We start from the raw sequence: 15,087 nt of genomic DNA, 5'->3' as shown, positions 1-15,087 counted from the left end.
GAGTGAATGGAGGAAGAAGGGATCAGTCTGGGCCGGGGGCACTCCTGAGAAGACCAAATGGCAGGTCCTGTGGGGCGGGAGTGAATTGAGGAGGAAGGGGTCAGGCTGGGCAGGTGGCGCGCTTGAAAAGTGCAAATGACTGGTTCTGTGGGAGTGAATGGAGGAGGAGAGGGTCAGGTATAGTCGGCACCTTTGACAAAAGCAAATGACAGGTCCTGTGGGGTGGGAGTGAATGAAGGAGGAGGGGGTCAGGCTGAGCCAGGGCGCTCTTGACATGTGCAAATGACAGGTCCTGTGGAGTGGGAGTGAATTTAGGAGGAAGGGGTCAGGCTGGGCCAGGTGGCGCTCTTGACATGTGCAAATGACAGGTCCTGTCGGGCGGGAGTGAATTGAGGAGGAGGGGGTGAGGCTGGGCAGGGGACACTCTTGACAAGTGCAAATGACAGGTCCAGTGGGGTGGGAGTGAATGGAGGAGGAGGGGGGTCAGGCATAGCCGGCACTCTTGACAAGTACAAATGACAGGTCCTGTGGGGTGGGAGTGAATGGAGAAGGAGGAGGTGAGGCATAGTCTCATCCCCTGGAAGAGTATAAATGACAGGTCCTGTGGGGTGGGATTCAGAGGATTGAAGATTGTAACTAAATCCCCAGCAATCAGCACAGGGGACACTTGCAGTGATTATATGTACGGTCCCTTGTGCTGATCTTTTTTCCTTTTTTTTTTTTTTTCTTTAGAAAAACGTTGAGCTTTGGCTTTAAGGGTTTACATACACTATATACTATATATGGTAATAGGTGTTACCTGTGTGGCATAAACACTGGGGTGTCTGTAGAACTAAGAAAAAAAAGAAGCCTTTTGGATGAGTCCTCTTCCACAATACAGAACAAGCCTCATTGGTGCAATACCATTCCGTGAGTGATTTCTCGCACCCAGACAGGTTGTGACCTCAGAATTTTATTTCAGCAGGTATGACACTCCGGCTACCTCCAAGAAGAAAAGTCGCCTCCAGGACCGGAATAAGCTGTCCACGGAGGAGCGCAGGAAGCTGTTTGAGCAGGAAGTGGCGCAGCGCGAGGCCCAGAAGCAGCAGCAGCAGATGCAGAACATTAGCATCACCTCACCTATCTCTTACGAGTCTATACCGTACGGCAACCAGCTGCCCCCACCTTACATGACCTATCCTCAAGGTTACCCCATGCAGTCCTTTTTGGACCCCACAAATCCTAACGTAGGGAAGGTTTTGCTTCCCACGCCACCCCTGGATGTGGTCAATTCTCCCAACAGCTATGACCCCTCTCAAGGTATGGTCAATCAGGGCATGATGACTCCACAGCCCGTCCCAGTAGTACAACATGTAGCACCCCCCATGGATGTCCCCCCACAGCAGTATGCAGCGCAGCCCGAAACTTTGGTCCAGCAGGACCCCAATGTGAATGTAATGTCAGTACCGGCCCCCAATGCTGTGCAAGCTCAGTCCTATGGAGCCTGGGACCCCAAACAGTCGCCGGTGCCCGTTCAGCAGCATCAGGCCCAGCCTCAGTACCCACCGCCCCCTGCCCAGCCTGCAATCTACTACCCAGGACAGCCCTGCTCAGCGATGTATGGGATGCCAGCCGCCTATCCTCAGACCACACAACCCATGGTGCAGGTAAGAGCCATCTCTTTTCTGGGGGGGAGGTGCAGTAGACTCCGTGCTGGGAGACATAGACTAAAACCGCAGAGTGCCAAATCTGCTGCAGTACTGCATAGAAACCTGTCAGCTTCCAGGTTTTTTGGTCAAAGCTTAATTGAAGCTGATTGGCTACTGTGCACAGCTGCACCAGATTTTACACTGTCTGGTTTTAGTAAATCAACCTCATAGACTCCCTTGCTGGACACGCAGACCCTCCCCTTTGCTGGACACGCAGACCCTCCCCTTTGCTGGACACGCAGACCCTCCCCTTTGCTGGACACGCAGACCCTCCCCTTTGCTGGACACGCAGACCCTCCCCTTTGCTGGACACGCAGACCCTCCCCTTTGCTGGACACGCAGACCCTCCCCTTTGCTGGACACGCAGACCCTCCCCTTTGCTGGACACGCAGACCCTCCCCTTTGCTGGACACGCAGACCCTCCCCTTTGCTGGACACGCAGACCCTCCCCTTTGCTGGACACGCAGACCCTCCCCTTTGCTGGACACGCAGACCCTCCCCTTTGCTGGACACGCAGACCCTCCCCTTTGCTGGACACGCAGACCCTCCCCTTTGCTGGACACGCAGACCCTCCCCTTTGCTGGACACGCAGACCCTCCCCTTTGCTGGACACGCAGACCCTCCCCCCCCCACGCTGCACACGCAGACCCCCCCCCCCCCCCTGCACACGCAGACCCCCCCCCCCCCCCACGCTGCACACGCAGACCCTCCCCCCCCCCCCCCACGCTGCACACGCAGACCCTCCCCCCCCCCCCCACGCTGCACACGCAGACCCTCCCCCCCCACGCTGCACACGCAGACCCTCCCCCCCCCACGCTGCACACGCAGACCCTCCCCCCCCACGCTGCACACGCAGACCCTCCCCCCCCACGCTGCACACGCAGACCCTCCCCTCCCACGCTGCACACGCAGACCCTCCCTCCCACGCTGCACACGCAGACCCTCCCTCCCACGCTGCACACGCAGACCCTCCCTCCCACGCTGCACACACAGAACCTCCCACGCTGGACACACAGGAGTAAAGTGGGTTACTTGACTGATTTTAAATGCATCTGCAAGTGAAATCTCACATTTTGGTGCAATGACCATCTAAGCACAGAGGCATGCAATTTTAGGGGAAACTTGCTGAAATACTGTATTTGTTTTTTAGGGTTACGCACAGCCTGGCCTGCAGTACATGCCAGGACAGCAGATGTACGCACCTCACCCTCAGGGTGTCGTCATGCAGCAACCTCCGCCCGTGGCTGCCATCGCCCCTCCCGGACAACCACCACCAATGCAGCAGGTTTGTATTGATTGCAGACAGGTAACCCCCCCCATCCTGCATTTTCTCCTGACCAGTGTCCATGTATAACTGACCCATTTTTTGTGTATCCATTCACAGCCTGAGATGGGATTAGGTGGCAATAACATTATGGACCTTCCTCCACCCTCCCCACCCAAACCTAAAACCATCGTCCTTCCTCCCAGTTGGAAGACCGCACGGGATCCAGAGGGAAAAATCTACTATTACCATGTAATAACCAGGTGAGCCAACGATGGACATTTAGTGGAAAGCTATCAGACAAGTACAGGATATACACTTGTTGTCTGTAATTATAGCCAAAAGCTCACTGCATTCCTGTGAATAAAGAGATATTTGGAGAGGACCTGAATTTCAGAAGCTGTGTTTTTAAAAAAAGACAAGCAGATGGCAAAGGACTTGGTTGCAAGCAAAGAAGAAAAAGTGGTCCAGAGTGCCGCACATCTCAGAAAACCGTGTAAATGGGAAGAGCAGCCTCCGCACAGGCCACGCTCACGTCATGTTTTTGGCTGCGTGCAGGGCGAAACGTGTTTGGTACGTGGCCTGGGGGGAGTGTGGGCTGAGGCTGCTCTTGACACTAACCCGGGTTTTTTTGATCTGTGCTGCACTCCGGACCACTTTTTTTTTCTCCACTTGCATCTATTGAACTGAGACCAGCTCCTTACCTGCCTGCACTCTCTGGTGGTTGTTGGCAGACAAGGACTGGCAGGAGCCTGGAGCCGCACCCCTTATCTTTGTATGGGTTAATAGTATTGTATTCCTGCAGCTCATTTTTCCCCCATTACTGACCTGGTACTCCTTGTTTGGCACTGTGTACCAGTGTGGCAGTGGCCATCCTGGTAGAAGAAGGGCTTTACTTGTCCCCCCGATGGACTGGTGATCTGTCTGGTGGGGTCATGATGAAGCAGCAGCAGGAGAGGTAGAGGAATCCCACATCCACAGAATGAATGAAACGGAAGCAGGGAAATCCTTGTGTTGTGGGTCCTCTGGTACAGCTTCCTCTCCAGCAAGGAGAACAAATGAGCAGCACAGTAGTGACATCACCAAATCTGGTGAGACTACCAGTCAGTGGCAGCAGTTCCTTAGATGATCTTACAACTAAACTGAATTATTTGGAGGGGGTGCACTTACTATAGTGTACTTTAGCGTAAAAGAGTGCCTGGCACTCAGCAAACTCCACCATCTACAATATTCTGGACCCACTTTTCCTCACCTTCATTGGCATACTTTTGGTCATTTAGTTCTGGTTATCACAAATTTGGGCCAGTAGTGAGGCATGGCATGGGACCTGCCTGAGCTCTTGACCATAGGAGCGGATTGAAAAATGTATGCAATGATGCTCCTTGGATTTTGGGCCTCCTGGTTTGCTCTGTAAGGTATGTAAACTGGCTTTTCTCAGGACACAGAGCACTTGATATTTTAAGACTACTTGGGTTATGCTGCCCCCTTAGGTGAATGCACACTGGCCAGTAAAGGCAGGCATAACCTCTCCCAGCTCAGCAAAGCCTCAGTTTTTAGCTAGTGTCCTCAAGTGATGGATGTTCCTACAGATGCCTCTGTTGTAAGGGTTTAGTCCCAATTTCCTGGTCTATTCCTAACACCTCTGAATGTGGGTGCAGAAGGGTTTCATCAAGATCTGTTGCTATGGCCTAGTTGCCATAAGGGGACTGTACCTGGACCCGCATGCCGGAACAGGGAAGGGTGCTCTCCTTCTGCTCCTCTCCTTTTGAGGGAGGAAAACCCTTGTAATGAAGAAAAGAAAGCGGTTGAGGATCAGGAATCCTCTATGGAAGATTCCTCCCAGGAGGAATCTCGGGGTCCAGGACTGTCTAAGAAACAGAACTGCAGTGGGCTTTCTGGTGGATGTGGTGCGCACTATTCTCAATTTACCGCTTTCAGAATCGTCCTCTTCCTAAAGTCACTTTCCAGTACACCCTCACTTGACCCCCAAAGTCCTCCGGCTCCAGAAGTAAATCCTCCTCATAGCAAAGGGGCACCCCCAATCGTGCTATTGGGGAGACGTCTATTGGCCCTCGCAGCTGCCAGGACTCCTAAATCTTGGACGACTTTGTCTGCAGCGTGGTGTCCAGTGTCTAAATGCTCGTTTTCTGCTGCTTTCCCCCTCCATGCTTATGTGCTCAGTTGTGTTACCATTAGGATGTCCTCATCCTAAGCATTATAAGGACACTTTATTCAGTGGCGGTTCTTCAAGCTGTTCCAGTTTATCTGAAGTTTGCAGCTTCATTTCGACAGTCTGATTCCATTTTGGTTTTGCCTGATGGTCCTCCTAGGCTAGGGGGTCGGGCTGCATTTTGGTCCACTATTTCTAGGTGGATTGGTCAGATCATTTCTCAGATCTATGGTATTGAGGACAAGGTAACTCCTTCTCCGGTTAAGTCTCGGTTCACACTAGGTCGCTCCGACTTGGGGGGCGACCTGTGAAGTCGCGTGCACCGCGACTTTGGCGCGACTTGCACGGACTTCATATAATGAATGTCTATGCAAGTCGCCCCGAAGTAGTACAGGACCCTTTTTCTAAGTCGGAGCGACTTGTGTTGCTCCTATTAGAACGGGTCCTGTAGCACTGCATGGACCGCGACGGACCGCCTGACAAGTCGCGGTAGTGTGAATGGACACTAAGGCTCATCCAACCAGGAATGCCAGAGCTTCCTGGGCCATTCAGCATCAAGCTTCCATTGTTCAAGCTTGCTGCTACCTGCTCTTCTCTTCACATGGTTACAAATGGTGCTTTTTCAACTGCATGGAACCGAAGGGTTCGACTCGCTTTTGTGCTTTTCCACTGCATGGTACGGTGTTGGAACGCTTCGGTACGGTACGGCGGCGTTTTTCCACTACATGGAACCGAACGGTACGGCTCTCAAACAGTACCATAAACAGTACCACCTCAGTTGTGGTTCCAAGAGGGCTGTACCGGTACCATATCCCACAATCCTTTGCATGCAGCCTTGACTGTTTGCCACTACTAGCCACTGATTGGTCAGAGAATCATTGTTATCCCACCCACTTACTTTAGTACTACTTTAGTGGAAAAGCAAACTGTACCAAACTTTTCCAACACTGTACCATATGGTACCATGCAGTGGAAAACCAAACCAGGCCAAGCAGGGCCAAGTGGAGCCGAGCCGGTACTTGCAGTGGAAAAGTGCCGTAAGTTCTATCAGGTAGACCTTCACCTTTTGAGATTCACGCCTCTGCAGATGCCAGCTTTGGGTGAAAGGTCTTCCAGGCGGCTTTGAATTGTGGTTTTTGTTTTGGGTGTTTCGGCCTTGTTGCTGTATTGCCCATTCCTTTTTATGTTCACTGTTTTGGGACATTCCAAGATTCCAAGTAGTCATGAATATGAACTTCTCTGTGTCCCCTAATATACGATTAGGAACTTAGGATTTTTGGGTTACCTGTAACCTCACAAGACACAGAGATCCTGACTGTGTTCCTCAAGGCTTGCTGAGGCTAAGCGGAGCTGGGAGGGGTTATGCCTGGCCAGAGTTTCTGCCTTTTTTGCCCAGCATCCATTCACCCGCAGATGGTAGCATAACCCAAGTAGTTGTGAATACCAAAGCCTCCGTTTCCTGTGATTTACGATTAAGAAAAATGATAAACCAGTGTCTGAAAAAAGGGGGGATCTCCACTTGAATAAAGTGGTCCTCCCCAGTGTTCACCCTTATTGAACAGCCGTCCCCAAAATTAGGCTCTTGGAGATACCCAGCTGCCTGGAGGCTCAAAATCCAAGGGGCATGGTCCAGAAATCTCAACTGAATCCTATGCTTGGGCAAGTCACGTGCCATGTCTCCATAAAGGCCCAAAGTAATGATGAGCAGGCTAAATGACCAACAGTTAGCTATTGGAGATAGAGAAGGGTCCAGAATTTGGTAGAGTTTTAGAGTAAATGTGCCTGGGGTTATAGGGCTTCCTGGGCACTTTTCAAAGTACACTATAATACCTGAAGGTGGCAGTATAACCCAGGTAGTCATGAAGTCCTCTGTGTCCCATGACATGCTTCAAGAAAAGGAATTTCCCAGGTAAACCAAAAACCTAATTTATCTTGATGTAGGAATGTTCCAAGTGCTGCACTTTTTTCATTTGTGATTTTTATAAAAGTGCAAACACCAAAGCAGTTATATATTTCACTTTTTTTTATTGCAACTAGCATCTGAATTTGCATATCATAAAATATATAAAAAAAAAATTGAAAGGAACACTTTTTAATCAGTATAACATTAAGCCAATTCAACTCTTGATCTGGTCAGTTAAGTAGCAGAGGGGGTTGTTAATCAGTTTCAGCTGCTTTAGTGTTAATTAAATTACCAGGTGTACTAGATGGGCAACAATGAGGCAACCCTCAAAACAGGAATGGTTTTACAAGTGGAGGACACTAAAATTTGTTTTCCCTACTCCTCTTTTCTGACTGTTTTTCACTAGTTTTGCATTTGGCTAGGGTCAGTGTCACTACTGGTAGCATAAGGAGATACCTGGACCCTATAGAGGTTGCACAGGCAGTCCAACTCCTCCAGGATGGCACATCAATACGTGTCATTGCCAGAAGGTTTGCTGTGTCTCCCAGCACAGTCTCAAGCGCATGGAGGAGATTCCAAGAGACCGGCAGTTACTCTAGGAGAGCTGGACAGGGCTGTAGAAGGTCCTTAACCCATCAGCAGGACCGGTATCTGCTCCTTTGTGCAAGGAGGAACAGGATGAGCACTGCCAGAGCCCTACAAAATTACCTCCAGCAGCCACTGGTGTGAATGTCTCTGACCAAACAATCAGAAACAGACTTCATGAGGGTGGCCTGAGGGCCCGACGTCCTCTAGTGGCCCCTGTGCTCACTGCCCGGCACTGTGGAGCTCGATTGGCATTTGCATTGAACACCAGAATTGGGAGGTCCGCCACTGGCACCCTGTGCTTTTCACAGATGAGAGCAGGTTCACCCTGAGCACATGTGACAGACGTGAAAGGGTCTGGAGAAGCCGTGGAGAACGTTATGCTGCCTGTAACATCGTTCAGCATGACCGGTTTGGTGGTGGTTCAGTGATGGTCTGGGGAAGCAAATCCATGGAGGGACGCACAGACCTCTACAGGGTAGACAATGGCACCCTGACTGCCATTAGGTATCGGGATGAAATCCTTGGACCCATTGTCAGACCCTACGCTGGTGCAGGGGGTCCTTGGTTCCTCCTGGTGCACGACAATGCCCGGCCTCATGTGGTGAGAGAATGCAGCCAGTTCCTGGAGGATGAAGGAATGGATACCATTAAATGTCCCCCACTCTCACCTGACCTAAATCCAATAGAACACCTCTGCGACATTATGTTTCGGTCCATCCGACACAGCCAGGTTGCACCTCAATCTGTTCAGGAGCTCAGTGATGACCTGGTCCAGATCTGGGAGGAAATACCCCAGGACACCATCCATCATCTCATTAGGAGCATGCATACAAGGACATGGAGGCCATACAAACTACTGAGGACCATTCTGAGTTGCTGCAATTAAATTTCGGCAAAATGGACTCACCTGCATTTTTTCACTTTGATTTTGGGGTGTCTGTGAATTCAGCCGTCTGTAGGGTGATAACTTTCATTTCCACCAAACAATTTGGCATCCTTTCCTTCCTAACACATTACCCAGTCCAAACCAGTATGGATCCTAACACATTACCCAGTCCATACCAGTATAGACCCTAACCCATTACCCAGTCCATACCAGTATAGACCCTAACACATTACCCAGTCCATACCAGTATAGACCCTAACACATTACCCAGTCCATACCAGTATAGACCCTAACACATTACCCAGTCCATACCAGTATAGATCCTAACACATTATCCAGTCCATACCAGTATAGATCCTAACACATTACCCAGTCCATACCAGTATGGATCCTAACACATTACCCAGTCCATACCAGTATAGACCCTAACACATTACCCAGTCCATACCAGTATAGACCCTAACACATTACCCAGTCCATACCAGTATAGACCCTAACACATTACCCAGTCCATACCAGTATAGACCCTAACACATTACCCAGTCCATACCAGTATAGACCCTAACACATTACCCAGTCCATACCAGTATAGATCCTAACACATTATCCAGTCCATACCAGTATAGATCCTAACACATTATCCAGTCCATACCAGTATAGATCCTAACACATTACCCAGTCCATACCAGTATAGATCCTAACACATTATCCAGTCCATACCAGTATAGACCCTAACGCATTACCCAATCCATACCAGTATAGACCCTAACGCATTACCCAGTCCATACCAGTATAGATCCTAACGCATTACCCAGTCCATACCAGTATAGATCCTAACACATTACCCAGTCCATACCAGTATAGATCCTAACACATTACCCAATCCTTACTAGTATAGATCCTAACACATTACCCAGTTCATACCAGTATAGATCCTAACACATTACCCAGTCCATACCAGTATAGATCCTAACACATTACCCAGTCCATACCAGTATAGATCCTAACACATTACCCAGTCCATACCAGTATAGATCCTAACACATTACCCAGTTCATACCAGTATAGATCCTAACACATTACCCAGTCCTTACTAGTATAGATGACCAGCATGAGATTTTTCCCCATTGAGATCTGATGTGTTTTCAGTGTTCCTTTGATTTTTCAGAGCAGTGTAAATCCCAGTATTGCAGATTCAGTGTAAAATAAGTATAATCTAATGATATCACTTCTAATTCTACAGGCAGACTCAGTGGGATCCTCCGTCCTGGGAGAATGCCGGGGAGGAAGGAGGAAGTATAGATAACGAAGCTGAAATGGACCTGGGAACTCCGACCTACGACGAGAGCCCAATGAAGGTGAGTACACTGCTATGGTATAATGATGCTGGTACAGAGATCAATGCAGAGTAGAAAGTGGCAAATCATTCACTGCTGATGTATCTCGGGAAGGATGTCCTATACTGCAGCCTAAAAATCCTTCCATGTGGTTGCCTTAGTTTTTCTTTTCAGGCTGATTACGTTTTTCACAAGTACAGAAAACATTCTGTTGATCCTGCCAGAAATCCAGTGTCCTTGTAACTTCCTGTGCACTGAACTAAAATATCAAACCATGTTATCAGCTTTCCTAGAGATCTTCTGTGAACTACAAGACGCCGCCCTTGTGCTATGAGATGGGTGGGAGATGGTGATTTGTAGTCCAGGGCGCAGTCTATGATGACAGGTTTATAGATACAGTACAGTTAGTGAGTGTTGTCACCCTAAGACAGGAAGTGTGTTATTGGCAGGTGAGCGTTGTCACCCTAAGACAGGAAGTGTGTTATTGGCAGGTGAGCGTTGTCACCCTAAGACAGGAAGTGTTATTGGCAGGTTCAGTAAAGGAAAAAAAAATGCTAGAAAAAATGCGGACACCTCATCTAAGGATCAGCAAGTTGCAATATCTAGAAAAATTTGACAGGGATTATGGACGGGACTGCAGACTTCTGTCACATGATGCTGTGGGGTTCATTCTAGTAATGTCACCTGATGCTGTAGTGTGCAAACTTACACACACCAAGGTGCAATGCGCCACTTTGAAAGTGATTAATAGGAAGGTTCATGGCGTGTGCTCCAGGAAGTAGAAGTACTTACCTAGCAATGGTTCAGGTTGCAGTGGGTTTTAGGGGACTCAGAAAGATAAAATATGTGAATTTGCTGATTTTTTTTTTTTTTTTTACTTTATTTTATTCTGTGGTAGAATTTGCTGGATTTTTTTTTTCCCCCCCCAAAGTACTTCATTCTAACTTTCACTGTAACCAAAATTACTGAAGCTGCTGTAGCTATCACATTACTCCTATTCCTGTATACTATGTGTGCCAGGGCCGGATCTATCCTATCTGATCTGGGGGTGCAATATAAAAATCCAGTGGGCATAATGTCAACAGTGTGACTCAGGGAGTCAGCATTCCCCGTTCACTTGTGTTTCTGAGTCACAATCTGGAAATAACGTCTTACAGGCAGAGGTGGTGCAGGAGATAATGGGGAACACTAGTATGTATTGAGTTGTCATTTGGATTAGGATGATTAAATAGAATTTGTGCCTCCTTAAATCAAGTGTCCCTGTTAGTTCCCCCCCCCTACATCAGGGGTCATCAACAGGTGACCCTTACATCAGGTGCCCCCATCAGAGCGTCCCCTTACATCATGTGCCCCCATCAGAGCACCCCCTACATCAGGTGCCCCATTCAGAGTGCCCCTCTTACATCAGGTGCCCCCATTCAGAGTGCCCCTCTTACATCAGGTGCCCCCATTCAGAGTGCCCCTCTTACATCAGGTGCCCCCATTCAGAGCGCCCCTCTTACATCAGGTGCCCCCATTCAGAGCGCCCCTCTTACATCAGGTGCCCCCATTCAGAGTGCCCCTCTTACATCAGGTGCCTGCCCCCATTCAGAGTGCCCCTCTTACATCAGGTGCCCCCGTTCAGAGCGCCCCTCTTACGTCAGGTGCCCCCTTTCAGAGCGCCCCTCTTACGTCAGGTGCCCCCGTTCAGAGCGCCCCTCTTACGTCAGGTGCGCCCCTCTTACGTCAGGTGCCCCCATTCAGAGCGCCCCTCTTACGTCAGGTGCCCCCATTCAGAGCGCCCCTCTTACGTCAGGTGCCCCCATTCAGAGCGCCCCTCTTACGTCAGGTGCCCCCATTCAGAGCGCCCCTCTTACGTCAGGTGCCCCCATTCAGAGCGCCCCTCTTACATCAGGTGCCCCCTTTCAGAGTGCCCCTCTTACATCAGGTGCCCCCTTTCAGAGTGCCCCTCTTACATCAGGTGCCTGCCCCCATTCAGAGTGCCCCTCTTACATCAGGTGCCTGCCCCCATTCAGAGTGCCCCTCTTACATCAGGTGCCTGCCCCCATTCAGAGTGCCCCTCTTACATCAGGTGCCTGCCCCCATTCAGAGTGCCCCTCTTACATCAGGTGCCTGCCCCCATTCAGAGTGCCCCTCTTACATCAGGTGCCTGCCCCCATTCAGAGTGCCCCTCTTACATCAGGTGCCTGCCCCCATTCAGAGTGCCCCTCTTAAATCAGGTGCCTGCCCCCATTCAGAGTGCCCCTCTTACATCAGGTGCCTGCCCCCATTCAGAGTGCCCCTCTTACATCAGGTGCCCCCATTCAGAGTGCCCCTCTTACATCAGGTGCCCCTCTTACATCAGGTGCCCCTCTTACATCATGTGCCCCTCTTACATCATGTGCCCCTCTTACATCAGGTGCCCCCATTCAGAGTGCCCCTCTTACATCAGGTGCCCCCATTCAGAGTGCCCCTCTTACATCAGGTGCCCCCATTCAGAGTGCCCCTCTTACATCAGGTGCCCCCATTCAGAGTGCCCCTCTTACATTAGGTGCCCCCATTCAGAGTGCCCCTCTTACATCAGGTGCCCCCCATTCAGAGTGCCCCTCTTACATCAGGTGCCCCCCATTCAGAGTGCCCCTCTTACATCAGGTGCCCCCCATTCAGAGTGCCCCTCTTACATCAGGTGCCCCCCATTCAGAGTGCCCCTCTTACATCAGGTGCCCCCCATTCAGAGTGCCCCTCTTACATCAGGTGCCCCCCATTCAGAGTGCCCCTCTTACATCAGGTGCCCCCCATTCAGAGTGCCCCTCTTACATCAGGTGCCCCCCATTCAGAGTGCCCCTCTTACATCAGGTGCCCCCCATTCAGAGTGCCCCTCTTACATCAGGTGCCTGCCCCCCATTCAGAGTGCCCCTCTTACATCAGGTGCCTGCCCCCCATTCAGAGTGCCCCTCTTACATCAGGTGCCTGCCCCCATTCAGAGTGCTCCTCTTACATCAGGTGCCTGCCCCCATTCAGAGTGCCCCTCTTACCCTCTTACATCAGGTGCCTACCTACTGCTATTGAGAGCAGCATAACCCAAGGGTCAAAGAAGATATGGGAGTTGTGTTAATAAAATCAGAGAAAAAAAATAATTTTTTTACATCAATTTAGGCCAATATTTATTCTGCCACATATTTTTGGATAAAAACATCCCAATAACTGTATATTGATTGGTTTGTGCAAAAGTTTTCGCGTCTACAAACGATGGGATAGATTTATGCCCTTTTTATTTTATTTTTTTACTAGTAATGGCGGCGATCAGGGATTTTTAGAGGGACTGCGACATTGCGGCGGACAGATCGGACCCCTAACTGACACTTTTGGGGGGACCAGTGACATTACTACAGTAATCAGTGCTAAAAATATGCACTGTCACTGTACTAATGACACTGGCAGGGAAGGGATTAACACCAGGAGCGATCAAATGGTTAAATGTGCTCCTAGGGAGTGCTTTCTATGTGTGGGGGGGGGGGGGGGGGGGAGAGATATACTCAATAAATGAACACCGAGACCTGTGTTCCTAAATGAAGGAACAAGGGATCCCTGCGTTCATCTGTGACAGAACAGTGGTCTGCCTTGTTTACATAGACAGACCGCCATTCTGTTTTCATGGGGAGCGTCCGGACCCGCTGATTGGCTCCCCCCTCTGGCCGATTGGCGCATGTGCGTGCCTCCGGCCACGCACGCCCCCACTGTCTATTACACGAAGTAACTTACAGGTACGCCGTTTCCCGTAATAGAGCCGACCTGCCGCCGTAAAACTACGGCGGCTGGTCAGCAAGTGTTTAAGGTGGAGTCATCCTTGAAACATGTCTTTGTGGTGATAGGTTCACTACCCCAAATGGCAGCCACCTATATAAATACATATGGCTCAATGGCTGAGGCTGCCATTACTGTGGAGCCGCCATAGGAGCTGGAATGTTGTCTGCACAGTAAAACAACCCAAAAGCCAAGGCTGAAGTACGCAGGTAGGTGGCTGCCACTCATGGAGGTGGGGGGAACTTTAAAAGGAGAATGTTACGAAAAGTAATGAATCCCTTTTTGAAGGAGGCATTTTTATTTTGTTTTACACTTTTGAGGTCCTCTTTTGTTCTTTTACTTTGGGGTCGCCTTACTTCCATTTGACTGTAATCCTCCAATGGAAACCTCTTTGAACCTGTCTGCCTAATCTGCAAAATTTGTCTTTTTTCCTAAAAGCCGTTAAGTGGTTTCTGCATAAAGCAAAAACAGATTGTTCCCCTCCCAGGAGGAAATGATCTGTAGTCTCCCGTCCTGGCCGCTTTCCTTCTGGTTTTCCTTTTTGTTGACTTAACAGGCCTGAAATGTTCTCAGTTTGGTCACTGGCCAACACCGAGCTGGTGTGAGGCCACCAGTTTAACATTGGTTCTCCCGGTGATACGATCTGAGGTTTATACAAACGGAGAGGATGTCTATTCTTGATGGATGTGACACGGGCTGGGGGCTGACGTGTCTCCAAAACAAGGCCGGCCCTGTAAGAAACTCTGATGTCTGCTGGAGAACCTCCAGTAGTTCAGAGAAGGTCTGTAACACTTTTTTTTTCTTCTTTTTTTTTTTGTCTTTTCTATCTCCACTCCATCTGCAGCGCTCGCACGCGCTTTCTCTTTCTTTCACTGTCTCTCATCTCGCTCTCTTCCCCCTCCCTTCCCCCCTCCCTTCCCCCCTCCCTTCTCCCTCCCTTCTCCCTCCCTTCTCCCTCCCTTCCCCCTCCCTTCCCCCTCCCTTCCCCCTCCCTTCTCCCTCTCTTCCCCTCCCTTCTCCCTCTCTTCCCCTCCCTTCTCCCTCTCTTCCCCTCCCTTCTCCCTCTCTTCCCCTCTCTTCCCCTCCCTTCTCCCTCTCTTCCCCTCTCTTCCCCTCTCTTCCCCTCTCTTCCCCTCTCTTCCCCTCCCTTCTCCCTCTCTTCCCCTCTCTTCCCCTCTCTTCCCCTCTCTTCCCCTCTCTTCCCCTCTCTTCCCCTCTCTTCCCCTCTCTTCCCCTCTCTTCCCCTCTCTTCCCCTCCCTTCTCCCTCTCTTCCCCTCTCTTCCCCTCCCTTCCCCTCCCTTCCCCTCCCTTCTCCCTCTCTTCCCCTCCCTTCTCCCTCTTTCCCCCTCCCTCTTTCCCCCTCCCTCTCCCCCCCTCCCTCTCCCTCTTTCCCCCTCCCTCTCCCTCTTTCCCCCTCCCTCTCCCTCTTTCCCCCTCCCTCTCCCTCTTTCCCCCTCCCTCTCCCTC

At 50.4% G+C, this 15,087-nt stretch overlaps 1 protein-coding gene across 1 annotated transcript in view; it reads left to right on the top strand.

The window, feature by feature from the left end:
* The window catches only part of SETD2 (SET domain containing 2, histone lysine methyltransferase), a 134,556-nt gene that overhangs the window by 96,504 nt on the left and 22,965 nt on the right, over positions 1-15,087 (top strand). The window contains exons 15-18 of the mRNA XM_082259038.1: positions 965-1,646; positions 2,839-2,973; positions 3,073-3,215; positions 9,743-9,857. Of these exons, the coding sequence (XP_082115164.1) occupies positions 965-1,646; positions 2,839-2,973; positions 3,073-3,215; positions 9,743-9,857 (1,075 nt within the window). The remainder of the gene's footprint in view (positions 1-964; positions 1,647-2,838; positions 2,974-3,072; positions 3,216-9,742; positions 9,858-15,087) is intronic.

This window comes from Pelophylax lessonae, assembly GCF_965119305.1.
Source record: "Pelophylax lessonae genome assembly, chromosome: 5".
Taxonomy (NCBI): Eukaryota; Metazoa; Chordata; class Amphibia; order Anura; family Ranidae; genus Pelophylax; species Pelophylax lessonae.
The sequence above is the reverse complement of the archived record's forward strand: the minus strand, read 5'-3'. Positions and strand labels throughout refer to the sequence as shown.